Genomic DNA, 26,599 nt, shown 5'->3' with positions numbered 1-26,599 from the left:
TTCAGCAGACATCACACCAAACACCACACCTGGCAACGGACCTTCCAAAAGATAGCGTCTCCGAAGAACCCATTGTCTCGATGCTCCCAGTGGACGACGTTCCATCGACTTTTCAGAGCCTCCCACAGATACATTTCCAGATAGCAGCCCACCTACCTAACCATGCCATTGTTCTTCTTACACGCTCTCATGAATTTTCTGATAGCATTCGGAAGGCCTCCAGGAAAGCGGATCCCAAAGGGAGGAAAAGCGAATTTTGGAACCTCTCGCACGAAGATACTTACATCTGGCGGGAACTGCATTGGCGGGGTTTGTCCGAAAGTACACCTTAATTATTGGGTGTGACCGGCTTGAGCAAACTCTTTGGGGATATCTGTGACGTCTCCAGTTTCTACTGTTTCGGCTGCAAGGAATCGGTGGGGCCTGGCTCATTTTCCTTATCAAGCACATGCTGGAAAGCGTGAAGAACAGGACCAGAATGAGCAAGATTACTGATCGCAGGTGCTTCGCTCACATCACGCCGGTCCAGTTATAGGGGATAATGGTCATTACTTGGGACCGTCTACAAGAAGCTGGAGCAGAGATGCGCCCTCCAACTCGAGGCATGTTGTTAGACTGGGACTTCCATCGCACATCGGAGCCGCTACCGGTAGGCAAGCCCAAGCTAAGCATATCTAAACTCCCACACACTTACTCTCGACCGCGTGTTTCCCGTCAAGTATGAAGCCGCAGCCAAGTACTTCATCGATCTGTATACACCACTACGCTTCCGGGCCGCGAACGCATCCATCATCACAGAGCTCGTCAAGCAAGACCCTCCCTACATATGCCCTCACCTCGACTTGTCCAAGCTTCTCGACCGTTTCATGGCCTCCAAGCCCATCGACTTCCGCCCCCAAACGTTCTCTCACAAGTCCAGGCTCACCGTGGCAGAAATGCTCGTCGCAACTCTCGACGGGAAAATCTGGTCCACGGATCCGGACTCGGTTCACCAACGTCCAGACACGACGCTGCGCAAGATTAAATAGCGGGCCATTTGGTGTGGGGTTGGAGTAGACAATTGCAGGACGAGCGTTACGCTGCAGCGATTCAGGGATAATGAGCGGTGGACTGTGGGGTGGATGAGGGATTCGGTCAGGCTGAAGGTGGTGAGGAAGTGGAGGGTTGATAGAGGAACGGGAGATGGGGAGTGGCAGGCGTAAAATAGGGTAAGTGTCCAGGCGAAGTATAATGTAGGGAGGAAGGGATGGGGTGGATAGCGTTCGAAGGGGAGTCGTTGGTACTGATATATGGCCTGCCTTTTCGATAGATCCATTGTAGATCTTGTGCGGTTTTGCTGCACCATCATGTTCGTATGCACCAGCCCGTAATCTCATAGGCTTCGTTAGCGCTCGTCTGAATGCGTTCATGCAATTGCCGTCCCTATAATCCGTCTCACAAGATTGCCCTGTGTATAGCCCTGTATCTTTGACGGCAAAACCCGAGACACACGACCAGTCTCCGAAGACGTTGAGGCCCAAGATACCCAAGCGTGGTCTGTGAAGCTCAGATAGCACACCAATCGTTTCCGAAAAGCGCTCTCAGGCCCTCAGGGACAGGAAGGGGTCACTGACACGATCCATGGACCCGAGAAGAAAGCCCGACCGCCATCCTTGGAGCCTGGAATCTGCCCATGCACCGTCCCATCCCCATAGATTGACACCAGATGATCCAGTTTAGCACGGAAACTTCCGCATACCATTATGAATCACCCACTAGCATTCCGTACCTAGGTACGCGCCGAAGCGTGTGACGATCGGAAGTCATAACGCTTACGATGGTGCGTGTACACTGTACAGTGCAGCAAGGCGGCTGTACTCTGCGGATACCTATTCGTCATGCGCATTCAAGGCGTCGCTGCGGCAGAGTGCACTGCAGATGCGATCTCAAGAAGACGGTCAGGTCCAGTGCCATTTCCGCATTCGAGTCTTACTGCGTGGTGATGTGCATCGATCATGCAGGGGGACCGCCTTCGCCCACACGTGGTCAGCACGATCTAACCGCATCTCGCGCGCTGTGGCACGATCGTGGAGTCGGCGGAAATGCGGATAGTGTTTGCTACGGTCATCTGAGGGCGGACAGTCTGGTACGAGTGTCGAATTTGCCGCCGAGAGATAGCTATCGCGAAGCCTGTTGTCTCGCCAGCTCTGCCCTCTGGTACTTGGTAAGGTCTGCAATCCTGAGGATCAGCGTTGGAATGTCTGAGATTGGAACGTGATGCTTGACTGGTCCACCACAATGAGTAGCGAGTGGAGAAGGATTTTACGTGCTACTGCAAGAAACCGGACGTTGTCCGCTTTCGTGTTACCATGCTCTGAGGGCTGGCTGGCGGGCGGTAAACTAGATTTTAGTTGCAGATGCGTGAAAGCAGTAGAACATGCAGTGAACTCGGTGCAGCCCAACCTCACTCTAGCAACGAGGTCTGTTGACACTCATGACACCCGCAGCTGTGGAGGCAAATAGTGCAGCAAGCGAGTTGTTTGACAATAGCGCAAGGGACACTCACTGCAAGCAGCAATATCTGGGAGGTGTCTATTGCGGAAAGCGAAAAACAACATTGGCCATGCCCCGCTGAGCCGGAAAGCGTTGCGGGAACCACGTTCAAAACACGTGGAAAGAGCGTGGGGCGCAGCGCGATGGCCGAATGGCAGCTGCGAACGGCGATGGGGCCGGTCGTGGCTGCCTAGAAGCCGCCTACACGGGCAGAAATCCTCCAGCGAGTGCGTTGAGCCCCTGGGTCGGTGTCTGGGAGGGCGCTGCATGGAGCTCAGTTTACCGACATGCATGGTAAGTCCCCAACATGCCGTCTCAGAGCCGGCAGGCGTCAAAAGGAGCTCGTTTCCTCGCGGCGTGACTTGTGTTTACCTTCCTCCCTTCGAGCACGCTCGCGATAGCACAACACACCCACGCTCGCTGCGATAAGTCGAGGCTGCATCTAGACGTGCTCATTACAATTGCAGCTGCAACTGCGGTTACTGCACCTGGTCTACACGTGCACTAGCTAGGACGGCAGGGCCCCTGGTCGCGGGTCTCATCCTCGTTCATCGACGCCCCCTTGCCGCTCTGGGCCCTCTGAAACGAGCACAGGCTGTTTGACCAGACGGGCTCGCACGCTTTCGCTGCAGCCCTTCACCCCGAGACTGCCAGCGCCGCTCCAGCGCAGCTTGCTTTACAATCTCTCGCCCGCTCCGCCGATCAATCGCAGTGCTGTGCCGCCACAGAGCTGACTTGCAAGCTATCTCGCCCGGTATTGCTCTACCAAAAAACACGGCAAGACCCAGCTCGTCCGCCGCCTACCCAGCACACTATGACAAACTCGCTGGAGTCCTCGCGACCCATGCTGGCCAGCGTAAGTCATTGCGTACCCACCGTCTGTTTCACGCCTCCCCTGCCTCTGGGTCGATGCTTGCCACACGCCGCTTTGCTCTGCGAATAAACTGCACCGTTGTCCCGTCCTTTTCCACTACCACGCTACAAGTCACCACTTCCATGTCGCAACCACAGTCTAACGCATCCAAACCGCAGTCGGCCGGCAACCGTGCCTCTACCCGCATGTCTACCTACAGCGCTACTCCCACCCTCACACCCTCAATTGCACCGTCGCATCTGTCAGATGCCTCCACAGCCGGCGACCCCAAGTCACAAGACATCAAGACCTGGAACGCTGGGTTCGAGCGCCTTGAGGACAAGCGCCTCGTCCAGCAGCGCTACATTCCCAGCGACAACAAGACGGCCGACATGAGCAAGCTGGCACTGGGCGCAAAGGTGCAGCGCGCGCTTGACCGCCGCATGTCCAGCCAGGACGCCGTTTTCACCAACAAGGGCCTCAGCGAGAAGAAGATCCCAGCGTAAGCTGCGCATTGTCTACACGCGATCGATTTCGAAAATTTCTGCCGCACAGCACTGACATTCGGCTACGGTTCACATCACATCACATTATGCAAGATATCCTTTGTTCACACGGCGTTGTGGAGGACGAACAGACTACTCCCAGACAGCGCTTCAAGCGCGGAGTGGACTGCACTGCAGCCACCAACGGCGCAAGGACGGCGGAGGACTGGAGGACTGGAGGACTGGAGGACTGGAGGAGGCTTATCAGCTCTGCACTCTGCACTCATCGCTATACCACAGGAGTTCTGCTTTTACCACTTTCCTAACACCTGATCTTCAGCCTTGTTACAGGCCATGTATATTTTAGCAAGCTTTTGGCGTGGGCGGGTGTATGGGGTCGCCGGGCATCAATTCACGATTCAGTTCAACTTCACACCTCGGTCCAGTATGCCCAAATGCCGAATATGGAGACAGACGTGCATGCAAGCCCAACTACACCGCCCTCCGAATTTGATAACCCTGAATCAGTTCTTCGTGGTCCCTCGCCAAAAGCCGGTCTGGTGACTCTGATCTGTGCCAAAAACGCACCTGATCAATGTCATACAACAATCCGGAATCCACAAGGGTTGCTCTGATCAGCGAAGGATCCTGCATCCCGCATGCGCTGCAACACGGCCATCCGCAGGGCGCCGCAGGGAGCAATTGGCGAAGATCGGAGGACTGCATGGTTGTCGGCCCCTTACAGGCTTCCGTACACTTGCCCTTTCGGATGCATTTCTTCCGAGCAGAAGATACGATATCGCGCGTCCGCGGGTGTTGGTGGTGAGCAGGTGAACACTGGACGATGGTGGGTGGCCTGACGGCGTAGACACAAAGTACGACGACTCATGAGTCATGAGCAGCTATGCGTTCGGCGAGGAGCTGTCAAACGCAGGGTCTGCTGCAGCATGTGCGGCTGGTGCGCGGGCCAAAGGGCGAACGTCGTTCGCTAGAATCGATGGTTTCTGGATTCAAACTGCCGCTTTGGGAAGGTTTGGGGAGGGCCATGATGAGATGTGCCGGGAGTGTGGAGGTGTGGGTACGTGGATATGGGATGGTTTTTGGCATGTCAGATGCAGCACAGAAGTTCGATTGAAGTACTCGGATCGTTCGACGGAGTTCTGTTTTCATGTTTCGCGAATCAGAGTGACGCCTTGTCGACGATCTGAGACTCTGCATCCCTTCGTCTGGTTCGCCAGTGGACACAGGGACTTTGCTGGCGTACCAAAGTACCGCATACGCGCCGCAGAGCAACACCAATACAGTCGACTACGGAACAGGCGCATCAAATGAATCCTACTGTAAACATCTGATTTTAAACAGATTATGAAGGTTCCACACCTTGCCATCGATCGTGAGGAAGGATGCTCAACGCAGCGCATCGCGGGGCCGCTACAGTAGCGCGAGCAGCCCTCGGCGCGCGAGCTGTAGGTAAACAATGGATCAACACGCTCCTGCACCATCGCCACAACATTCATACTCCACCATGCCGGCCGCTACGAATTCTCCTTCGCGATCGTCGTCGCCAGCACCTGCACCACCTGTCGCTGAAGCGCCTGGCCCGCGCGCTCAGGGTCTCATCAATGTCTTCAACAAAGCCGCGAAGGCCACGCTCGACAAGTGCTCGTCTGAGAACTTCGCATCCTGTTTCCCGACCGCTGCACAGTATGCGCCCGAGACCTTGGAAGGGTTGCGCAGTCAGATTGTCGACCAGCTCGACCGAACCTGGAAGGTAAACTTCGAGGAAATCTTGAAGAAGAGGGATGTGATCAAGCTGGTCAACGAGCTGGAGCAGTGCATAGAAGACGCAAAGCTGCGGAAGAAGCGCGCTGAGTTGAGCGGGAATGGCGGGTCTGTGCATGTCCCTGTACCGTGAGTGCGCCTACGCCAAATGCACGCGCGCGACGCTGACAGATGCACGCAGACCGCACACTCTCACACCCTCGGAGATCCACCTAGCGCACCTCATGCCCTTCCTCGAGAAACAGGCGACGGATATGAATTCTGAGCTTGCAGAGGCGCAGACAGGGAACACCGTGCTTCTGACGACCGTTGCCGCACAACGCGCTGAGATCGAGGCGCTTGTCAGAGGCTTGGAGAGCATTGTGAGCGACCTGGAGGCCAGCGCCCAGCTGATGGCGCAAGACGATGTCCAGGACCTCAGCGCCGAAATTAGGCATGTCGAGATGGGCATGAGGACCTGAGGCCGGATAGTGGTCGTAGTCGCAACGTTCGCTGAAGCGCGGAAGCTGCAGCTACCAGGCCCGCTGCGCGATACTTCGATATGCCGCGCCTGGTGGATCTCTTCGAGAAACGACAACACCGGATGAAGCCAAGGCAATGCAAAGCAAGAGAAAGGAACAGGGATTGCAAGATGCACTGCCGGACGCTGACCGCTTGCTGGGACTCGATCCTGCAGACTGTGCGGCATCACCAAGAGGATCCACCACCGCCAGTCAAAAGAAAAGCCAAGCACGTCCAAAAGCACGCCTTGAAGAGTCAACTGTCTTTTCAGTGCATTTCTCACGGCACTGCGCACGCGCGACGCGCTCCGCGCTCCTTCTACAGCGACGCAACTGGGTTGGTTAAAGCACGCCTGGAAGCAGCCCTTGGATACCGAATGGCGCCGAAATCAATCTGCCGTGCGGTCTCCGCGCTTCGAAAAGCCGGTATTCCGCTATTGCCGAGTCGCGTGGCTCCCGCTTGATGCTGGTCCTCGATCTGTTTATATTGGGGTCAATATCAGATTGCCTCTTTCGGCGAAACCGAAACACTCCCGAGACCACCGCGTAAAATGAACAATATAGAGAGGCATTGAAACAAAGGCACAATCAAGATCATCTCCGAAGGTGTAACATGCTGCAGGTCTAGATATAATAGCATTCATACTCCGGTTTCTGCTCATCATTGTTCGGCACACTGCATTCCTACAACAATTCTCAGCTACACTGGAATTATCATGAAGCTCTCCACCACGCTCACACTCGCTCTTGTAGCTAGGGTAGTCAACGCAGCGGCTCTCCAACCTCGCCATTGTACACAAGCCACCTGCCACGTACTGTAAGACTCCACTAACGACCGCAGACCTCTTCCCCGCCATAACCGGTACAGCAGACTGGTCCTCAGTCCGCACAACCGCAAACCACTACTCCAACGGCCCCGTAACCGACGTCTCCTCGCTCGATCTCCGCTGCTATGAGCTCAGCCCTGGCACGGGCGCTGCCAGCACTACATCCGTTGCCGCTGGTGGCAGCGTGTCCTTCACAGTCACCCCCAACATCTTCCACCAGGGCCCGCTGCAATTCTACATGGCCAAGGTGCCGTCTGGCAAGACGGCGGCTAATTGGGATGGCAGTGGGAATGTGTGGTTCAAGATTTACACCGAGAAGGCGAATGTGGCGAATGGCGCCTTGACTTGGGACAGCATCAATGCTGCGACTGCTTCGGTTACTATTCCTAAGAACACTCCGTCTGGCGAGTACCTCTTGAGGGTTGAGCATATTGCGCTGCACTCTGCTAGTACTATCAATAGTGCTCAGATCTACATTTCGTGCGCGCAGGTTCAGGTCACGGGGTAAGTTCCTCATCACGGATTCTATTTCTTGCTTGTTAATGTCGTAACAGTGGCGGAAGTGGAACTCCGGCACCGCTTGTTGCGTTCCCGGGTGCCTATACAGCCGGCGAGAAGGGACTGCAGGTCAACATTTACAGTGTAAGTCGCATGTGTTCACGGTCAAACATGCTGCTAACCAAACTTAGGGTCAGACGAGCTACACGCCCCCGGGCCCTGCTGTATGGACTGGTTAAGATCCAAGACAGCGCAGAACAGACAGCGGGCGCTCTGATACCAGGTCATTGAGGATGTACCAATTCATGAAGCATGATTACCACACATAATCGCGCCTCCATTTACACATTCTCACGAAGCCTTGAACCCAACACCAATGTGTATATCCCACCTCAAATACGCCCCACTCTCCCTATCTTCCACCGCCGACACCCTCCTCCTCTCCACCTCCTCCTCATCCCAAGATCCCTCCTCCCTGATCTTCGCCAAATTCCGCAGCCCCCCAAACACAGCCCCGATCCCCAAATCTGTAAACTCGCTCCTCTGTGACGGGTCACGGTCCGTACTCAGCACATCCTCCTCCACTCCTTGCAGTCCCCCATCCTCAAACAACCCCCGAAAGGACGGGAAACTATATCCAAATCGCCTGCTCAGGGTGCTGTTCAACTGCACCTGTGCCCTCGTGAGATGGTGCCCCGCGGTACTCTCCAACCCGGCGCCGCGAAACCCCCGCGCAACGAGGAAATCCCCCTCGGTCCAGCATATTGCCCCACCCGGCTTGAGCAGCGCGAGCACATTGCGAAGAACGCGCTGCCAGACTTCGACGCGCCCCAGCGAGATGATGATCAGCCGGATGTTCACCAGGTCAAATGTGCCGTGCAGCTCTTGCGGGAGCGGGGTGAGGAAGTCACCGTGCCCGAGCGTGACGTTGGGCGGGAGCGAGTCGGGGGGCAGGAACTGCTCGGGCGAGATGTCGAAGCCGTGGAACGAGTAGGTTGGCGGAGAGGCGTGGGACATTTCGATCGGCCAGATACCTGTCCCGGTTCCCATGTCAGCGATCCGCGCATTGGGGGGGAGTGTCGAGGTGACTGTTGGGTGCAGGAGGTAGCCGATGCTGCGGGTCCAGATCGAGTGTTGCTTGAGCAGGCGCTTTTGTTCGTCTGAGGCGCGGCCTAGCCAGTATGGTTCCGGTGAAGAGGTAGATGTGTGATGAGGTGTGGGTTGGGCCATGGTGTGTATGGTATGCATTCACTCGCAGAGTTCTGAGAGGAAGGTGCACTTTCGAGGTGTACTTTGTAGGTTCACATGGCAGGTGACGTCTTGTGCCAACGCGCATGTTAGACAGTTGGACATGCCACGTCTGCCGGCACCTACTGCAAGCAGTTACACTTGCATGCAGATCGGCGGATGTAGTCGGTAGTTACTGTGGGGCGCAGGGAACGGGTGTGCGGATAGGCCCGAATAGAGCCATGTCGATCAGGTCACTGCTCTTATTTGTTGTCAATGCATGAATGACGAGTGGAGCAAGCAGCAGATTGGCTGTGGCAGTGCTTGCAGATACAATGACCGGATATCCAAAGCCGTAAGTCAGGCCAGAGCACCGCGCCTAATACGGTGATCTGTCCTGTTGCTCCACACATGCTTCTCGCTTTGTTCGATGATGATCTGCATCTCGTTCAACAGACAGCATTCCAGGCTCATTTTCTCCGGTCTCTTCTGCTAACTTCAATACCCTCTTGTACACTGCGCGCTTCTTGAAGTAAGGTACCATGGTACATGTTAGTATTTGTTTTTGCCAAACTGCAGTTGCAGTTGCAGTGCAGCAGGATTGACAGTAACGTGTGTTGGTAGCTGTGGAGTCCAAATGAGGGAGCAAGGAGCAAGCCAAGCGTCCGCTGCTCTTCGCTATATGATGCCAACGCTACGGTCTGTGTATCAGATCCCCTTGTACTTTTATGCAGTACGGGCGATTCACTGACCCACTGCGCCGTACCAACCCAAGCCCAATGCAGCTCCGAGTACGATGGCCACAGCGGGCGGTACACCGAACCAGGCGGTTTCTGCGTAGGCCAGGGTTGCAACAACGACCCACCATGGTTCCCTGGCAAGGCTAATACCATCACTACTCTCCGGTGTAAGATAACCGATTTCCCAGAGCCGATAAACTGCCGTAAACACCAACCCTACTGCAGTTGCATTGATTCCTCTCAATAGACTCAGGACCCATGTTTTAGTCCTCACGACTTGCCAGATCCCTTGCACACCGACTGTCAGGATCAGACCAGGACAGAAGATGCCGAGGAACGAAAGCACGCTGCCGAAGATGGTCGGTGTGCCTGTCGATGCAAGAGCCAAAGCTCCAAGGTACACAGAGAAGTTGAAGTTGGGCCCTGGGAAGGCCTGAATGATGGCAAGACCTAAGAGGAAGTCTCGTGGTGAGACCCAGCCTGGATCTACGACGTACGAGCGTAGAAGAGGGATCACGACAGGTCCGCCGCCGAAGATGATCGTACCAGCCAGATACATGTTAGAAAATAGATCGAAGGCCAATGTACGAGTGCCGACGGTACCACGGACGACCATGACGACAAGGAACGATGCTAAAGATGATTAGCAAACGGACAAGAACCCAGTGAACTTACTTACCAAGGAAGCCCACAGTCAGAGAGACACCAAGCTTGACGGAGATGCTATGAGTACCCACATCAGGTACCCGTGGAACGATGGCTGGTGTCTCGGACTCCGTGCTTCTTTGGCTGCCGGCCCAGTCTGGCTCTGAGGTCGCTTCTACTGGCATGATACGATCCGTGGAGCTACCAGCCTGCGCCCTTCTCTTCACGGCTTCAGGGCGCTGGACTTGGAGCTGTACTGCTGGGATATCTTGTGATGCGTTGGTCTCCTCAGCATCGCCTGCTTCATTGCGAGCTCTCCTTCTTTTGGCTTCCCACTTGGCTTTGGCCTTGCCCACCTTCTGTGCCAGCCAAACGTCCCAAAATACTGTAAGAATGCCTCCAACCGCAATCAGGGCTGGGAAGTACCAGAGAGTATTATAGCAGATGCCAGCGCATGCTCCAGCAATCACCAGTATCCTTGTCAGACGGTCTTGAATGGCCTTCTGCGCAAGCTGAAGGGGCTTTAGTACATGGCTAGATCACTTTATCTAATCTGTCACACATACCTGCACAGCGGCGAGAGCTATGATACCAACTGTGCTAGCGTTCATACCGCTCAAGAAAGCGTAGACAATTGGCGGTAATCGATCCGGCATTCTTTGCACACCAAGAGACAGACCGTACATCCCAATGGCTCCTGGCAAGCTCCACAAAATGAAGGCAAACACGGCTGAGATGAGTCCTGCATGTATCATTGCTATTGTGAACAGCATCTTAGTGGAGGCCGGTCCCGGTAGAGCCTGGCAGATGGCAAAAATCTCTTGATACTAGCAACTCGTCAGCATAAGTACCATACATGCTCGTGCGCGGTGGCCCTAACCGTCGGCTCATCGATCCATTTGCTGCCTCCGCCGAATCTCAGACCTTCGACAAAACGCCTGTGAAGTATCTGAAAGTGTACTGGAGGCCCGCCAAACGAAGTGAAGCCAAGATCCCACATCATCATGAAGACCTCAGTCAAACGCCCTCCAAGCTTGCCTGTGCTAGCTTGAAGAGAAGCGCTGCACTGTATGCGCGCTCTTGCGCTCCAAGAGCTGATGATCGATTGGAGCGGCATCGTCGCAGTTCGTGATGCTCAAGGTGGGACAAGGAAAGCTCTATGGAGACCCTGGAGCGATATATGGCAACATACAAGCCTCGACTCATTCGCTTAGACCCCAATCAGAGGGCGTCATTATGTCACCATTCGTGTCGAGACTGCCAAGGCATGGCATTTGGATTGGTGTCTCGCTTGTTGTGATGAACGGGGGTGCTTGAATCGGACTGCTTCCGCGTCGCCCCACGCGATTGGTCAAGTTCCCCACGTCACAATACACCTCCACGACGTCTCACGAGCAGCCCATGTGCGGCTTTGTGAACCTCTCGGCATGCCGACAGGTCTTCGATAGCACGCTATCACAGTGTCGCACAGCCCTGTGCGCCATCTTGGGGTCTGGATGACGGGTCTAGCCCAACCACCGTCAACCACGAAGCCGCACCTTCGCATCCGTAGACAAAGACTCAGCTTCGGATGCGATTTTATCTCCTGTACTTTGATTTGAGCCCACGCTGCGTTTCGACCTGGAAGGCCCACGACTCCTCCAGTTGCTTGCAACGTTTGCAGTCGTCTCCACTGAAGTGCATCTGGCTGTAGTGACGATGAGTCTGTGGTCTATCCACGGCGTAGTTTGTGGTTCGAAACATGATACATCAAAATCTAGCTATGGTTCTCAGAGAGCGTCTGTGCAGCGAGATGCAAAACTTATTAAAGAGATGGAAAGCTGGCAATAGTATAAAGTTGCCGTTCGATACTTTCTTCACTCTTCGACAAGCGAACTTGGCCACTACTTACACATCCTCAATAAAAGATCAAATCAGCGACTCACCATCATTAAGACTTCTCTGGCAGCCGTTCCCGGCGTCTTTGCTGTTCTATTTAACGGACTCTACAATATCAGTCATGTGAAAGATGGAACCACTTTGACTCTGGACACTCACTCGAGGGTCGCCAATGTAAAGTTGTAACTGCGTGAGCAGTGTCGGTCGGAGACTGTGATCAACGATTGTATTGCTATCTGTTGTCGTGTTGTGTGTTGTTGTGTTACAGAAGCTCTCAGCTCTCAGGTAAGTGCACTTACCCACCGGGCAGCGCCTGCTACAATAGGATATCATGTGATCTGAGCCACGTGGTTACAAAAGTATATCAGCCACCATTCTCCCAACTCCTGGGGCATTTGGTACACCAACTCCGGTTCTGCGTCAGGTGGCTTCGCCTGGATCGCGAACATCCAACCGGATGGCGTACTCACGGCTAACAACTCCTACCCGGTCAACAACGCTCCTACCAGGTCATAGTCTTCCCTAGAAACGGCGGCGACAATTGGCTTTGGCGTACTTAACACATACGATAGAGGCAATCTGTAGCGGATATATACGAGACATCAACACGCAATTGCGAATGCTGATCGTGTTCAAGGGTGTTTGCATCACGCTGCAAGGTTTGATCAAGCTGTAGGGTTTTTGCGGCCGAATTGGTCGGATTGTGCGACTTGCTAGCAGCACGGTGGCACACAGATTGGGCTTCGCCGTGCGTAGCCCGCTTGGGACGTGGTGGCGTTCTACGAACTCACTTGTGCGCTCCTTGCCAGAACTGCATCACTCATACGCTCGTTACAAGCAATTCCATTGACCAGATTTGGGCATGAAGATGTTCAGCGTGACCATGTATTTCACGCGTGGCTTAGATATGCAAGCAACAGTTGTCGCATGCGATGTACATTTACTTCTGGAAAAACAACGAGAAGACCGAGCAAAGACGATCATGACAGTCACCCACGGAGCATTTTCCGTGCAATTGAAGGCCGGTGAAGCAACTTGTGGTGTGCTAATAGCCAAAAGAGAGAAGTCATCAACGTTTTGTACAGGTGGGCTCAACGCCATAGTGCCTACAGGCTGTCCTCAAGTGCCCATCATCGCCCACTGACTTTGGATTTTTGCAGCGTTGATCTCTCTTTCTATCCAAGCAACAGTCCGACTGAACTCCAACAATGCAACTCTTAGCAAAAATTTCCGGGCTGCTGACACTTCCCCCTTTGGACTTATCACGCTTCCGCGCTCGACCCGGATCCACAGCAGCCATCCACGCACGCCTACACATTCCCCGAACTCTCAACCCAACACGGCTCGCACAGCTCCTTCCAGAAGCCCTGTTTCCGCATCAACATATTCCTGCACAAGAATGCCAGCCTCACCTCGGAAGCCTTCCACCGCCACTGGAAAACCGTGCACGCATATCTCACCATCTCAGAGAGGGACGCCGGGACGAATCTCTTGAGATACACACAAATTCGTCCCACGAACCGCGGAACACTAAATACCTAACCGTACTGACTACCTCACAGTTCCACCAAACCCCAACCACCGCCGGAAGATCCAAACGCTTGTAGATATAACGGGAGGCCTGCTGGCGATCGCGCCGTACGATGGTGTTGCGGAGTTTCTGACGAGGGACTATGAGGATTTCGAGGAGTTCGTTATGCAGAGTTTTGGAAATCCTATTCTAGTGGCTGATCAGTAGGGGTTTGTGGATACGTGTGCAGCGATGCATGTCATGGCGGGTTATGATAACCTCATCTTTGGGTATGCGATTGATGCTGCGGAGGGGAGGGATGGGATTCTGCCTGGGGATCCGCGGCTGGTGCGTTCTTAACGAGTGACGACAGGCGCTTCATTAGATTGTTGATGTGCAGGTCGGGAATTGGTGATCTGGGAGCGAATAGAAAGACGGGGAACTGGGACTGTGGGGGTTGTTGCCGTCCTTTGCAGTGTAAAGGTTGACACTCTCTTAGAACCGACAACGGATTGGTCGATATTTGCGTGCATAATCGTGTGTGGATCTACATACCAAAACGCCACCCATTGCAAGTCTATAGGGTATTTGACTGTTGTTCGCCTAATCCATGTCCTCCAAGGTGCTTTTGGTCGGCGGTTGCTCCTCAGACACGAAGATACCAACCATGCACTCACCCAACATGTTCTCCCAGTTCACCCACGGATGTACCTCCATAAACAGTTTCGTACCATCCTTTCCCGCCGCTCTTCGCAGCTCGCCCTCCCCACCAGGATGATAAGGTAGATAAGGGCTGATATTGTATACCTTCCCTTGGTAGACTGACCATACATCCTTCATCTTGCCAGTCTCTTTGTCTTTGCGCCCGTTCATGAACTTCAGCATCGAGGGCGTGACTCGCACAAGTGAGCTCACACCAGAAAGATTGGTGTTACTGCGTTGCAGATTGGCCCAGTCAAGAGGTGAGTGCCCGGGTGTGAGCTGTACTTTATTGCGTGCATTGGGTATCTTAGTGACACTCGGTTTGCCTGAGGGAGGTAGAGCAAGAGAGCCATTTGGTGTTGGTGGGCCTCTGTTCAACACTGGGCCGCGATTCGGTACGGGTCCTCGTGGTGGAACAAGTCCCGGTGCGGCGGGTCCACGAGGAGGCACGAGGCCTGTGGCTGGTGCGCTAATGCCCTGTGAGGCAGATGCCGAGGGTAAGGGGCGCAGACTCGAGGCGGAGACCCGAGGCGGCGGAGCCATGAGCGAGGGCGAGGGCGAGAGTTTCGATGGCGGGGCCATGCTGCCGTTCGATGTGGGAGCCATGACGTTGGGCTGGGGCGGTGGTGACATGGTGAAGCTCGGCGGGCTCGCTGCTGGTTTCGAGGCCCGCTGCGCTGAGTTCAGCGCAGGGAACGAAGGCGGCGGCAAATTGTCCTCATCTTCGCTCTCACTGGAGCTGAGGTGTTCCTGGAGCGTAAAGGACGGGATGGCCGGCGCATCTGCGTTGCTGGCCGTAGCTTTGGGCGTTGTTGCAGGCGAAAAGTCCTGAAGTGGCGTGTCCGCCTCTTTCTGGCCTTGCGACTCTGCTTGTTGCTGTTCAGCGGGGCGGTCTTCACCCACTTGCGACTGTTCCGGCTTCATAGGCGCCGCAGAGCCCTGCGCGTCGGCGAAGTAAGCTGGCCATGTGGACGGCGGGTGGTGGTATATTAGTATCGACAGCGATATGGCCAGAATAGAGACCGCAACGAGCATTTCTTGCGGGCGGAGGAGAAGGGGTGGTGGACCCTGAATGGGAAAGTCGGGCTCGGGATGATCGCGCCCCTAGAAGACCGAGCAGACGTAGGGCTGAGCAGCGCTAGTCCTCCATGATCTCACGTCTCACTCGACGCCACGCCGTCACTGCTGCTCGCTGATATTAAGAATAATGCTCGGTTTGAAGTTCGACGTGTCTGTCTGGATCATTTCACCAACAAATATTTTGGCAGGCGATTCATTGGAGCCTTTCACCAGCCATCCACGGTTGCACATCCGATAGCCCCACGCGACAGCCCCACCGCAACCACCCCTCCTTTAACAATCGCAGTCGCGCCGCATACAATAACGTGAAGTCACCACCACTTTGACGCGCCCCTTCCTCACGATATCATGGCTACGGCAATCGCGAACGTGCCCGAGGGCGTCACATCCCTTTTGGACACAGATCTCTACAAATTGACGATGCAATGTTGCGTACTCAAGTTCTTCCCAGATGTATCAGTCACATACAGCTTCACAAATCGGACGCCGGACAAGAAGTTGAATCGCGCAGCTTTTAAATGGCTACAGGCGCAAGTAGAGAGTACGACTGCTCTATGAAAGTTTTGCACGTTTGCTAACTAATACCCTAGAGCTCGAACACATTCGCGTGACAGCAGCCGAACTCGACTTCCTCAAGAAGAACTGCCCCTACCTGAGCAGCCAGTACCTCCTCTTCCTTTCCAATTTCCACCTCAAGCCTGCGACGCAGCTCAAGCTGTCCTTCACTGCGATCGACACTGGCTCGGATGAGGACCTCGGTGACTTCCGCATCGACACTGAGGGGCTATGGTTGGACACAATATTGTACGAGATTCCGCTCCTCGCGCTGGTCAGCGAGGCCTACTTCAAATTCGTCGAGAAGGACTGGTCACATGAGGGGCAAGTCGAGCAGGCGTACCAGAAGGGCTCAAAGCTCTTGGAGGGAGGCTGCATATTCTCAGAGTTCGGCACAAGGAGGCGGAGAGACTACCACACACAAGACCTTGTTCTGAAAGGATTATGCCGAGCGGCAGACGAGGGCAAGACATCAGGGTGGACCGGCAAGCTGTCAGGGACAAGCAACGTGCACTTTGCGCACAAGCACGAACTTCTGCCCATCGGCACGGTTGCGCACGAGTGGTTCATGGGTGTCGCAGCCATCACAAATGACTACGAGCACGCCAATGAGATTGCGCTGGAGTACTGGACAGCGACTTTCGGCGAGGGCGTCTTGAGTGTTGCGCTGACCGACACCTTTGGAACACCGACCTTCCTTAAGGCGTTCAAGAAGCAGATCCCCAACATCACGACAGCTATCAAGGGTGGTAGTGCCACACAACCATCTGCAGCAGCTACGACGACACCTGGTACACAATCGCTTGCATCGACAGAACCACCAATCCATGCTGGCCTCGAAGGCGCGAATCGACCACGGAAGACGTTTGCAGAGGTGTTCACTGGCGTGCGCCAGGATTCTGGAGACCCGCTGGACTTTGTGAAGATGATGCGCGAGTTTTACGATCAAGAGGGCATCAAGGACAAGAAGACAATCGTCTTCTCCGACTCGTTGAATCTCGACCTGTGCTTCAAGTACAGAGCCGCCGCCGAGGAGGCCGGATTCCAGCCCACCTTTGGCGTAGGGACATTCTTGACAAGGAAGTCACTTCTGTTCCTTGCTCGCATGAATCCAGGCTAACATCTGACAGATGACTTTGTCGAAACATCCACTGGCAACAAGTCTATACCTCTGAACATCGTGATCAAGATCGCCTCCGCTAAAGGCCGACACGCTGTTAAGATCAGCGACAACATCGGCAAAAACACTGGTGACAAAAGTACAGTCGAGGAAGTCAAGAGGAGGCTTGGGTACGCTGAAAAGGAGTGGGCTGGGGGTGACGAGAAGACACGATGGGGAACCGCAAAGGAGCCAGCCACATCATAAGGTCGCCATACATTGGAGACAACAATGAGAAGCGGCGACTCTGAGCAACTCAGAGGATATGGCGTCGACCCGAGCGATGCGCCTTATATACCCGAATCACATATTACATTCAAGAGCCTCTGGTATTTCCCAGCATCTGGCGCCTCCGCGCACCTTTGATCAAAACTCAGCTTTGGAAGTGGTAACAAACGCACCTCGCAACATTAGTACTGACTTTTGCAATAGATCACCGCGCTACAAGGCTACGCTAGCATCATGCTGATAGATGCGGATCGCCACGCATACTTCGTAAGCGTTGAACGTGGCCGAGTCTGGGCGCAGCTACAACCTCAGCCTGCCTAGGTAGACACACCACCATCGAGCACCGCACTCTCTAAAGATCCCGAATGCCTTTCCAGCCGAGGGACGTTTGTATTGTCGACATCACGACGCGTTGGTAACGATAACGAGAGACTCAATATGCGTTAGCACATGGACTCTTGATCTCAATAACGAGTCGATCCTTGACACGCTAAAAGTGGATTGTCTTGCTCGGGACCCTTGGAGAATTGCCCGAATGCGGCGCAACCGGTAATTATGGCATGATATATCCAGCATTTCAAGATTTGACCCTGGAGCAACACGATCAGTTTTTCGATGTTCCGGCAAAGACTTTTCTCGGACATAGTATAGCTCGGCTGAATTGGTAATTCTACAAGTGGGAGTAAGTTCAATCGCCGGTATTTTCAGATTCGCGATCCTAAAGAGAGGACAAATCTGTCAGCAAGGATCAAAACGACGCGCTAGACGTAAAAAGAGCGCCTTCGAGCATATTCAGAACAAGTTGTAAAGGTTTTAAAAACGTTCTTATCGTAATTGGCTATTTAGAGCCGGCTCTTGGTCCTGGGTTCGTCCGACTAAGATGGTGATGTGTAAGTTTATCCGGTACAAATTGATGCAAAGTGACCAGCGCATTCCCCTGACCATTCTATTAACGCTGATTGCATCTAATCAAGATGCTGCAGGTCCTTCCATGGATCTTCAAAATTTCTAAAGCCCTTTCTGGGTAGCCTGACATACGCTTTATCGACGATCGCGCTCTCCAGCTCCGTTATCGCCGTCTCGCCGAACCAGGCCTGCTGTACCGCCACCAGTGTTGCCTTCGTATCACCTTCCTCAACTTCTTTGGACATAATATGCTTCCAAGCCACTTGATCCCAATGCTTGAGCTTTGCTATTGTGTCGTTGTGGGCGTGCGCGATAGAACCATGGATGCAGCCATATTGCGCTTCAGTCTCTGCAGCTCTTTCGGCAGTGACTCTCCTCTTCTCGAATGCCAAAGTATCTGTTTCCACTCGTCTCCGAAGTTAATCTCCCATGCCTTGACTTCCCGAAATGCAACAAGGGAACGTGGAGCTCTACGGTCCGTCGGTCGGCGACGCTGCAGGCGTCGTTGATCAATCGTGAGTGGGCCTCCGCGACCCAGATTTCATGTGTGAAGTACAGACCGCCGCGGCGCACGAAGTCAGTGTTGAAGTATGACTCCAGTCTTCCAAGGCTGACAATCCCATCCTCACGGATGCAGCCTTTTGTGTAGCGGCCATCTACTGACTTGAACACCGCCAAGTGGCCGCCTGGCATCTGCGGGACTGCGTAGTCTGATTCCTCGTCGTCTCCTCCTCCTCCTCGCAGTTGTGCAATCGGCTCGCTCAACTTGAGCAAGATGTTCGCTTCGGGATCGATGAGAGTGTCGTAAAATGTGTCGATGACCCTCAACGAGCCATGTCTTCAACGACTGGGTTTACGGAATGAATGCATGTTCGGACTTCAACAACGATAGCCGGACTTCATCTTTGATGCTAACGCTTCTCATTGCACCATCCCAGTCGTCGCGAATATCTTCCACGCCGTTGCATGTCGCTGCAACCCAATCTCTGGCGACTTGCTGCGGGTTTGCGTTGGCTTCTGGCTTGCTAGTAGCTGCACAACCACCTCCTCTGTGAAACCGAGGAACTGACATGTGTGAATGGTATCTAGCCTTGTAGTTATTGTAATCGTGCTGACGGTACCTGAACGTTTGGCTTCAGGACTTGCGCTTTGCCATCTGGAGGCTGAGCTGCTAGTGAATGTGCCGGAAGACGAACGAGATTTTGTCATTGGGGGGCTCAGAAGACCCCATGATACCTGTCTGCATCCTTTGTCAAGATGGCATTTTTTCACAATATGTTGCCGATAATTTCTTTCGTCCATCAGCAGGGAGGAACCCACTGGTGGCGCACAAGGTGACAAGGTGTAGCAAGAAGCGTCCCCAGTCTTAATAGGGGTATGGGAGAAGTTTTCACGCGTGACTTTCCCTAGAATGCACCATTCTGTCGGGCGCTTTGGCACGCAGGTTCTGGACCGATACAAGAATGTCAAATTTGGACTCCAGACTCCACTAATCGAGTATCTGCACAATAATCAAAAACTCGCCAGCGTCACGTTACGGCTTATGATGCTTTCCAATGACCTCGAGTCCGCGAAACCATATTGGTCGTGTTATGCCCAGAACAGTCCCTGGGCACAGTCCAGAGCTACTTGGAGGAGAAGAAATTGTCTGGGGAGATTTAAAGCTACCTAAGGATCGAAGCGATAGCAATCGGAGGAGGGCTCAAAAATCCTGGGGAGGGCATACATGGCAAGATGGCGAAGCTCAATTACTCTCCAGATGTACTCTCTCGACAAGACTGGTTGAAAAGTTCGGATACTACTTACGAAAAAGCGCTTAGGGAGTAACGGAAGCATACAACATCAACGCTCAGGAGGTGTGTCAGTACCTGGTGACGGCGGAAGCAAGATCGGCCAAAGTCGATCCGTCAATAGAGGGGACCCTACCAACCTCCGTAAACACCCTGTTTGGTTCTATTGTGGATAACACTCTCCTTCGTGAAGATACACGCCAACCACTGCTACACCCGCTCTTGGAAGATGGGAAAAGTGTGACTAACTTCGTTGAGAACTCAGAGATTCTAGAAGACATCGAACCCGGAGATCTTCAAGACCTTTGATAACACCATCTCTCGCTTTGTGGCTCGAAATCGAGGAAATCTGAGATAGGATTTGAAGAAGCACAGCGAAAGCTCGCTTCTCTTCAACTTCTTGCAGCATGTTCAACGGGAGGGACACGGCTACTGCAAAAGTCAGTCGCCGTGACCTACAGCAATTATGAACAACCATAGCGTCCCAAAAGTACGTAATCAGGTGGCTGTACAGTTTGTAGGCGTAGTTTGCAGTAGCTTCTGTATTTAGCGTAGCTTCACTACTGTTCATTAGGCGTGGTGTTGAGTGAACGTTAAAAAAAGCAGAATAATGTCAGAGGAGTTTTGGACCTGTAGAACACTACAGGCCTGTTGCAAAACATTATAAAACGCTAGTTTAGAACTATCATATATATCAACTTTAACCACAGGGGCTTAAAACTATACAAATATAAGACATAACTAACGTATTCCACCATCCAACCCGCCAACCCACCCGATTCGCCAAAACCTCTTGACACAACCAACGGCGGAATACGTTACACTAAAATAATATCATAGGGCTCTCTTGAGACAGGCGATATCTCTGACAGCGAAAACGACCTAGGTGGCGTGAAGGTCGACCAGATGACGTGGTGGACGAGGATCTGATCGAGGATCTATCTGCTTTTCGACAATCTCTGGGAGGAGAGAAAGCGTTTACGAGCTTCTGTGATCAGCTGAATGTCTTTGTGACACCGAAACCCCCAGCGGTCAAAGATGATACGGCCACTCACGGCATCACAAATGACAATGTGCCATCGGGACATGCTAAAGACGCCACGCCAGAGAGCGTCTTACGGCCACGAGAGTATGACAGTTTGATGCCCAAGATTTGTAGGCCGATCCAGACTCTGGTGATTGCAGCCGGCTACCTTGAATCACCGCTCCTTCCTGGTTCAGTCCAGCTTAGGTGGCAATGTGTGAGTGCAATCGTCTCCTCCTTTGTGGTCAGGGTCTACGATGCTGACATTAGTGCAGAAGTGCAGCGAATCCTTCTCTTGTGACGTGATGGAGTACTACACAAGTGGCGTTGCTCAAGTCGTCGAACGGATCAGGGAGTCGATAGGTGCTGAAGTTGCCACTACCTCATACAGCAACAATTCCATTAACCAAAGATGAAGGTTAAACACTTCTAGATGAGAGCAGAAAGCAATAGGATGCATTTCATCTGGTTCGAAGAGTACACTGCCACAGCACATTGCACCTAATCAGCCAGCTACACAGGCGACCGCGACAGTGCGGGCGAACGACACGCTGCCTCCTGCTCAAAGCGCCCTCCATATCTTGTCTTAATTACATCAGATGCATGAGCTCAAGGCATTTCTCGCTCTTTGTTTTCGTGCACAAGCAGCTACGGCAGCATCGTAGTCGCCTTCGTAGTCTCTTCTCGTTTAGAAGCGTGCAAGGCATATACTTTTTAAAAGTAAGCCATCTGAACAAACAATGAGCCAAGAGCAAGATTCCGAAATATCACTAGGTCCATCTACGAGTTGGAAATATGGTCGAGGTCCGAGAATAGATGTCATCCTGCAGCGATCCACAGTCATGCCTCTGCTTCCTGCCGGATGACAAATGAGAGGCCTCTCCAAGTGCAGAATATCGCTTCAAGCCGGTCATAGTAGCGTAACCACCCATTGAATATCAGTACGTGCTGCATATGCTTAACTCTCCGGGCTGCATCAGCGATCAAGGCACGTCTATTCTCAATATCTTGCCTCGACAGATATGTGGCAAACTCGATGAGAGCGTAGCAGAGCCGGTAGAGGGCTGGGATATATATTACCACGAAGGCCTGGACGCTGACTTGATATCAGCTGGATATTGAGTATAATCATTCTGGGCAGTCTATTGTTTGGCGTACTTTGCAGTCGGCATTGGAGATGGTCATTCAGGGCGCATTCGGTGCCAGTTCGTAAATGATGACAGTAAGTGGAATTCTCATTACTTGGGTCACGACTCGTGCGAATAATCATGAGTAGCAGAATGTCGTAGGGAGAAAGAAGCACTCGAGCGCGTCGCGCCTCCCAAATCTACATTACCTCCACATGACCTCATTCCGAGGTCGTTCCGTCCAATTCCGAGCCTCATCGCCGAAAAGGTAGATCACCAATCTGGCACTTCTCACCAACAACACAACCACAATCTCCTACACACTTTATGCACCGGCCCCGTCAAACCCTGATCCCACGCAACATCTCTCCAACCAACCTGTGCACTCTGTATCGCCTACGCAAAATGTCCGCCGCTCCGCCCCCAACACGACCGATAAAGATTCTCTTCTTGCACGGCTTCACCCAATCCGGGCCCCTCTTCAGCGCAAAATGCGGCGCCCTGCGGAAGACACTCCAGAAAGCCTTCCCCGCGGGGATTACGCTCTCGTTCCCCACCGCGCCTCTACGCCTATCACCTACCGACGTGTCGTTCCTGCATGGCGAAGAGAAGAAAGATAACAGCGACGAAGAGGTCGATGCCTGGGCTTGGTGGCGCCGCAAGGGCAACAGCGAGCCGTACACATATGCCGGTCTTGAGGAGGGATTGGGGCGGGTAGCGCAGGTGCTGAAGGAGGAGGGGCCGTTTGACGGCGTGGTGGGGTTTTCGCAGGGTGGCGCTGCGGCGGCTATGGTCGCGAGCTTACTTGAGCCTGGGCGTAGAGAGGCGTTTGAGAAGCTGCAGAAGGAGGGTGGTATGCGGTATCCGGAGAGCTTTGAGGCGGATACGGGGTATGTGGAGGGCGTTGTGCATCCCCCATTAAAGTTCGCGGTGAGCTACAGTGGATTTGCAGCGAGAGGGCAAAATCCGTATCATGCATTTTATGAGCCGAAGATTAAAACGCCGGTCTTGCACTTCCTGGGTTCTCTGGACACAGTGGTTGAAGAGAGCAGGAGTCTTGCATTGGTGGAGGCATGTGAGGTGAGTGAAGGAAGAGTCGTGTATCACCCTGGTGGCCACTTTCTTCCCAGCACACAGAAGGCAAGCGTGAACGCGTTGATTGGATTCATCAAGGACATTTTGCACAAGGCTGAGGGGCCAAAGAAGGAGGAGGAAAGCGTGGAAGACATGGATGTGCCCTTCTAAACATGCGGTCCGTGCAAGCGCGGCGTTCACCTATAGATGGACAAGACTTAGACTGGCATCTTTCTAGATGTCTATATTACATGCGCAATGCATGCGCGGAGGCGAATATAGATGGCCTCCCAAGTCTAGGCTAATCATGATTCTTCGTCACATCACTTCTTCATCGCTCAATTCGCCTTGCCCTTGACTGCCTTCTTGTCAACCTTGGCAGGCTGGATGCGCGCCATCATCTCCTCCTTTGTGATGAGATGGTCCACACGCTCCAGAAGGCCGAGCAAGCTCTTCATGTTCCCACTCCACTCGTTTAGGATGTCGTCAGAGTCGCGTGGCTTGGAGAAGGTAACGATGCGTGCAGGCCTGTCGATCTTGGCGTAGATGGTCTTTGCGGTCACCAGTTCGCTGATGTACTTCTCCGTCTCGTCCTCTGTCAGGTCGAGGAGCTCCGTGAGGCGAGGGATCTGGATGCGAGTGTAGTACTTGGCAACAACGCGCACGTTGTGCTCAATGACACGCTTGCGCAGGTCCTGCCACCTCTTGTGTGCCTGCTCGTCGTCTGAGCCGTCCTTCTCTGCGTCGAAAACGTCCGTGTCGGTCAGGTGAGGACCGAACTGCTTGGAGACCATAGGCCACCTCATCAGCTCGGGGATGGTGAAGAGCTTGAGTAGTTGTGCGTCTTGTGAGATCTGCGAGTTGCGTGTGTCGCGCTGGATGCGGTGGATGAGGTCGGACTGCTCGTTGTCGTAAGGTGCGAGGATGACGAAGTAAATGACGCGCTGGAGGATCTGTAGTGACAGTTAGTATAGTTCCATGCCCAGCTTGACAAGGCTGACGTACCGCTCGAAGCTTCTTAGGATCCTCTTCGACGGCCTCTGTATCCAGCACCTGTCGGTAGTGCTTGCAGACGTCGAGGTACTTGTCATCGTGCTTCGCCAGCGTGATCTGCTGCTCGTAGTACTTCAGCTTGAGGTCTGTGACATCATCTTCAGGCTCAATCGGTGGGTCATCTGCACTGCGAGTCTTCTCCTTCTCTTCGCGCTCCTTCTGGTCTTTCTCCAGCTGCTCCGGGGTCTTCTTCGGCCTGCGCTGGAAGTAGCGTGTGCTCATCTTCCTGCTTAGAATGCCGGCTTGTGTCCAATCACCCTTCTTTATGCAGAGCGCAACCTGCTGCAAGATGAACTCGGTCTTCTCTCGTCGGGTCATGGAGCCGAATGTCTCCACCTGCAGCTCGCAAAGGATGTCTGTCGCCGCATTGATATCGCCCTGCTCCTTCTTTATATCGGACAATATCCTGGTAACGCGGGCGCGCTCGACTTCGACGAAGATCTGCCATTCGCATTAGCTTCTACGGGTTGTTCTTCAATTTGTATTTCTCTCACCTTGCCCTCGGTAACTGTGCGCAGCGTCTCAATAACAGAGAGCTTTGTGTCGAGGTTGGGGGTATCGTCGAGGAAGGTCATGACGGTCTGTACCATCCTGGTGGTGGCCTGCTTGAGCTGTCCATGCTTCTTCGAAAGTAGGAGGACCTGCTCGTTCATGAGGTTCCAGTCATTTGCGTTCTTGGCTATTGTGACGATGGCGATGATGACTCGGTTGGTGGATGCAAGATCTGAAGCCTGAGAAAGGTCAGTTCGCAGTCGCGTGCGCGCGGTATGTGGCACCATACCTGGCGTGTCTTCTTCTCGAGCGGAAGCAGTTGGTCGATAGCAGCTTGTGGGTTGCTCTAGGGTACTGATTAGCTTACTTCCAGCTACAAATCAGCTCGAGTTTACCTTTCCAAGTTTCTCAGCCTCTGGGATCTGGGTGTCGGCTTCCTTCGAGAAGTCCTTCTCCGCCTTGAGCACCTCTCCGCTAGACATGGTGGCGGGGTTGTCGTGTGGTCGTTGCGTGTGGATGTGTAGACTCTACTTGGGTGCTCTGATATTGACGGCAATTAAGAGGGGGAGGTGATGTTGGGAGCGGAAGGTGATGGTGACAGCGCGGCGACAATGTTTGGGGTGCTTCACTCGCGGCTTGATGATGGCACTACGGCGGCGGTCGCGGCGCTCGGACCATGCCCTCGGAGCCGATCTCACCGGTACCAGCCTGGTGAAGTAGACCATCCCATTTCCATCAACCTTTTTGCATTTAGCAACACAACGAACTTGCTCCCTTCCGAGTCTGAATCTACTCATGGAATACCATCCAATGGTTCAGGTGCTGACTGCAAAGTCTGGCTACTTGACGAGGAACATGTCAGCTCCAAGATGGCAAAACACTATCAACCTGTTCGCTGGAATCATCATGTCTAAGAGGTTCCCTCTCACCTTATTCTTGCAGTTGCTGCTATGATGCATCTTCTCTCATGCTGTTTCGTACGATAATCAGCTGTCGTCTGCTGCAACTAAGCGCGCCTCATCAAGCGTCGGCCAATGTCCATCGATGATATGCGCCCATGTCCTGCATATAAAGCCAGCCTGTTTCCCCGCAGGCAACCTCAAGCCTAGTGATCCCATAGTTGTCATACAACTTGAACGTCATCATAGCATTCCAAGTAACATATCAAAGCAGCTCACCATGACTTCCAAAGAGCGCCAAACAGCAGACAAACTCGTCACAGCCTACAACGCCATGGACGTCTCCTCCATAATCGCCCTGCGCACACCAGACTGCCAGCGCGTCTTCCTCCCCTCCACCCTCAAACACCCTCCTCAATCCAACGCCTTCTTCAAACAGAACCTACTCGCCATCTCCGCAATCTTCACCTCTTTTAAAATTGCTGTCGACGACGTGATCGAAGGCACGTCCTCCGACGGCAGCAAGCGCATCGTCATGTACGTGTCAGCTTTTGGTGAGAGCCCCGTGGGCGAGTACAAGAATCAGTATGTTTGGAAGATGGGGTTTACAGAGGACGGGGAGTTGATCAAGGAGTGGACTGAGTTTGTGGATGTGGGGGTTGCGAGGGACTTTTATCCAAAGCTGAAGGGGGAGATGGTGAAAAGGGCGGCAGCGAGTGAGAATGAGGGTGCAGCTGTGAAGTCGCAGGTGAAGAAGGGAGACGAGCTGAGGCAGGCGACGAGAGAACATTACATGGGGATGCAGGGTGGGGAGGGAGGTGTGAGATAGCACGCCATGTAGCCCGGTTCGTTACTCCTTCTAACTCACGGTATATCCGCCCCTCCGCGCATAAGGCACTCATGTCGTATTAGTGTTCGAACCACCATCTCTCAACCCGTCCTTATTGTCTCCATCCCTCTTGTCTTCATCCCTCTTGTCTCCATCCCTCTTGTCTTCATCCTTATTGTCTTCATCCTTATTGTCTCCATCCCT

General features: G+C 53.5%; 12 protein-coding genes across 12 annotated transcripts in view; 6 read left to right on the top strand and 6 right to left on the bottom strand.

Annotated features, from left to right (window-relative positions):
- Window positions 1-605: 605 nt before the first annotated feature.
- Window positions 606-1,612, bottom strand: M421DRAFT_112994 (uncharacterized protein). The gene has a single exon (XM_033587218.1). The coding sequence runs from the start codon at window positions 1,407-1,409 to the stop codon at window positions 762-764; it is 648 nt and encodes a 215-aa protein (XP_033454353.1). The 5' UTR covers window positions 1,410-1,612; the 3' UTR covers window positions 606-761.
- Window positions 1,613-3,346: 1,734 nt separating this feature from the next.
- On the top strand, window positions 3,347-3,891 carry M421DRAFT_262 (uncharacterized protein; the record flags this gene model as incomplete). Its single annotated transcript, XM_033588698.1, has 2 exons — window positions 3,347-3,388; window positions 3,565-3,891. 2 exons carry the CDS (start codon window positions 3,347-3,349, stop codon window positions 3,889-3,891), a joined length of 369 nt encoding a protein of 122 aa, XP_033454352.1.
- Window positions 3,892-5,395: 1,504 nt separating this feature from the next.
- M421DRAFT_261 (Nnf1-domain-containing protein) lies at window positions 5,396-6,113 on the top strand (the record flags this gene model as incomplete). The annotated part of the gene is made up of 2 exons (XM_033588694.1): window positions 5,396-5,781; window positions 5,834-6,113. The coding sequence occupies 2 exons, from the start codon at window positions 5,396-5,398 to the stop codon at window positions 6,111-6,113; spliced, it is 666 nt and encodes a 221-aa protein (XP_033454351.1).
- A 378-nt stretch (window positions 6,114-6,491) lies between these two features.
- M421DRAFT_112892 (lytic polysaccharide monooxygenase) lies at window positions 6,492-8,077 on the top strand. Its single transcript, XM_033587217.1, has 4 exons — window positions 6,492-6,944; window positions 6,994-7,483; window positions 7,534-7,621; window positions 7,669-8,077. The coding sequence occupies exons 1-4, from the start codon at window positions 6,869-6,871 to the stop codon at window positions 7,714-7,716; spliced, it is 702 nt and encodes a 233-aa protein (XP_033454350.1). The 5' UTR covers window positions 6,492-6,868; the 3' UTR covers window positions 7,717-8,077.
- Window positions 7,669-8,926, bottom strand: M421DRAFT_415146 (S-adenosyl-L-methionine-dependent methyltransferase). The gene has a single exon (XM_033590590.1). It carries the CDS (start codon window positions 8,705-8,707, stop codon window positions 7,829-7,831), a length of 879 nt encoding a protein of 292 aa, XP_033454349.1. The 5' UTR covers window positions 8,708-8,926; the 3' UTR covers window positions 7,669-7,828.
- Window positions 8,927-8,990: 64 nt separating this feature from the next.
- M421DRAFT_415143 (uncharacterized protein) lies at window positions 8,991-11,220 on the bottom strand. Its single transcript, XM_033590589.1, has 4 exons — window positions 10,970-11,220; window positions 10,656-10,916; window positions 10,124-10,601; window positions 8,991-10,077 (listed from the first exon to the last, which is right to left on the bottom strand). The coding sequence occupies exons 1-4, from the start codon at window positions 11,204-11,206 to the stop codon at window positions 9,449-9,451; spliced, it is 1,605 nt and encodes a 534-aa protein (XP_033454348.1). The 5' UTR covers window positions 11,207-11,220; the 3' UTR covers window positions 8,991-9,448.
- A 2,521-nt stretch (window positions 11,221-13,741) lies between these two features.
- On the bottom strand, window positions 13,742-15,370 carry M421DRAFT_415141 (uncharacterized protein). Its single transcript, XM_033590588.1, has one exon. The coding sequence runs from the start codon at window positions 15,212-15,214 to the stop codon at window positions 14,081-14,083; it is 1,134 nt and encodes a 377-aa protein (XP_033454347.1). The 5' UTR covers window positions 15,215-15,370; the 3' UTR covers window positions 13,742-14,080.
- M421DRAFT_415140 (nicotinate phosphoribosyltransferase) lies at window positions 15,261-17,354 on the top strand. The gene is made up of 3 exons (XM_033590587.1): window positions 15,261-15,800; window positions 15,850-16,893; window positions 16,945-17,354. Exons 1-3 carry the CDS (start codon window positions 15,608-15,610, stop codon window positions 17,178-17,180), a joined length of 1,473 nt encoding a protein of 490 aa, XP_033454346.1. The 5' UTR covers window positions 15,261-15,607; the 3' UTR covers window positions 17,181-17,354.
- Window positions 17,355-22,375: 5,021 nt separating this feature from the next.
- M421DRAFT_50731 (FSH1-domain-containing protein) lies at window positions 22,376-23,293 on the top strand (the record flags this gene model as incomplete). The annotated part of the gene is made up of 1 exon (XM_033594859.1): window positions 22,376-23,293. One exon carries the CDS (start codon window positions 22,376-22,378, stop codon window positions 23,291-23,293), a length of 918 nt encoding a protein of 305 aa, XP_033454345.1.
- Window positions 23,294-23,460: 167 nt separating this feature from the next.
- On the bottom strand, window positions 23,461-25,149 carry M421DRAFT_50708 (uncharacterized protein; the record flags this gene model as incomplete). The annotated part of the gene is made up of 5 exons (XM_033594856.1): window positions 23,461-24,075; window positions 24,128-24,616; window positions 24,670-24,906; window positions 24,957-25,013; window positions 25,063-25,149. 5 exons carry the CDS (start codon window positions 25,147-25,149, stop codon window positions 23,461-23,463), a joined length of 1,485 nt encoding a protein of 494 aa, XP_033454344.1.
- A 697-nt stretch (window positions 25,150-25,846) lies between these two features.
- Window positions 25,847-26,395, top strand: M421DRAFT_253 (uncharacterized protein; the record flags this gene model as incomplete). Its single annotated transcript, XM_033588625.1, has 1 exon — window positions 25,847-26,395. The coding sequence occupies one exon, from the start codon at window positions 25,847-25,849 to the stop codon at window positions 26,393-26,395; it is 549 nt and encodes a 182-aa protein (XP_033454343.1).
- A 93-nt stretch (window positions 26,396-26,488) lies between these two features.
- Window positions 26,489-26,599, bottom strand: part of M421DRAFT_112649 (uncharacterized protein) — a 761-nt gene continuing 650 nt past the window's right edge. The window contains exon 2 of the mRNA XM_033587213.1: window positions 26,489-26,597. Within this exon, the coding sequence (XP_033454342.1) occupies window positions 26,583-26,597 (15 nt within the window). The 3' untranslated portion in view covers window positions 26,489-26,582. The remainder of the gene's footprint in view (window positions 26,598-26,599) is intronic.

This window comes from Didymella exigua (genome assembly GCF_010094145.1).
Source record: "Didymella exigua CBS 183.55 unplaced genomic scaffold M421scaffold_1, whole genome shotgun sequence".
In the NCBI taxonomy this organism is placed as follows: Eukaryota; Fungi; Ascomycota; class Dothideomycetes; order Pleosporales; family Didymellaceae; genus Didymella; species Didymella exigua.
Note: the sequence above shows the minus strand (reverse complement) of the source record. Positions and strands in the feature narration are given on the sequence as shown.

Bases quoted from the DNA above. Each gene is read 5' to 3' on its own strand.
- M421DRAFT_415143 (XM_033590589.1), bottom strand. From the start codon at position 11,206: ATGCCGCTCCAATCGATCATCAGCTCTTGGAGCGCAAGAGCGCGCATA. The intron at 10,917-10,969 runs GTTAGGGCCACC...ACGAGTTGCTAG, and splicing joins AATGGATCGATGAGCCGACG to TATCAAGAGATTTTTGCCAT. The intron at 10,602-10,655 runs GTATGTGTGACA...AAGCCCCTTCAG, and splicing joins TAGCTCTCGCCGCTGTGCAG to CTTGCGCAGAAGGCCATTCA.
- M421DRAFT_415146 (XM_033590590.1), bottom strand. From the start codon at position 8,707: ATGGCCCAACCCACACCTCATCACACATCTACCTCTTCACCGGAACCA.
- M421DRAFT_112994 (XM_033587218.1), bottom strand. From the start codon at position 1,409: ATGAACGCATTCAGACGAGCGCTAACGAAGCCTATGAGATTACGGGCT.
- M421DRAFT_112892 (XM_033587217.1), top strand. From the start codon at position 6,869: ATGAAGCTCTCCACCACGCTCACACTCGCTCTTGTAGCTAGGGTAGTC. The intron at 7,484-7,533 runs GTAAGTTCCTCA...ATGTCGTAACAG, and splicing joins GCGCAGGTTCAGGTCACGGG to TGGCGGAAGTGGAACTCCGG. The intron at 7,622-7,668 runs GTAAGTCGCATG...AACCAAACTTAG, and splicing joins TGCAGGTCAACATTTACAGT to GGTCAGACGAGCTACACGCC.
- M421DRAFT_415140 (XM_033590587.1), top strand. From the start codon at position 15,608: ATGGCTACGGCAATCGCGAACGTGCCCGAGGGCGTCACATCCCTTTTG. The intron at 15,801-15,849 runs GTACGACTGCTC...CTAATACCCTAG, and splicing joins GCTACAGGCGCAAGTAGAGA to AGCTCGAACACATTCGCGTG. The intron at 16,894-16,944 runs GGAAGTCACTTC...AACATCTGACAG, and splicing joins CGTAGGGACATTCTTGACAA to ATGACTTTGTCGAAACATCC.
- M421DRAFT_415141 (XM_033590588.1), bottom strand. From the start codon at position 15,214: ATGCTCGTTGCGGTCTCTATTCTGGCCATATCGCTGTCGATACTAATA.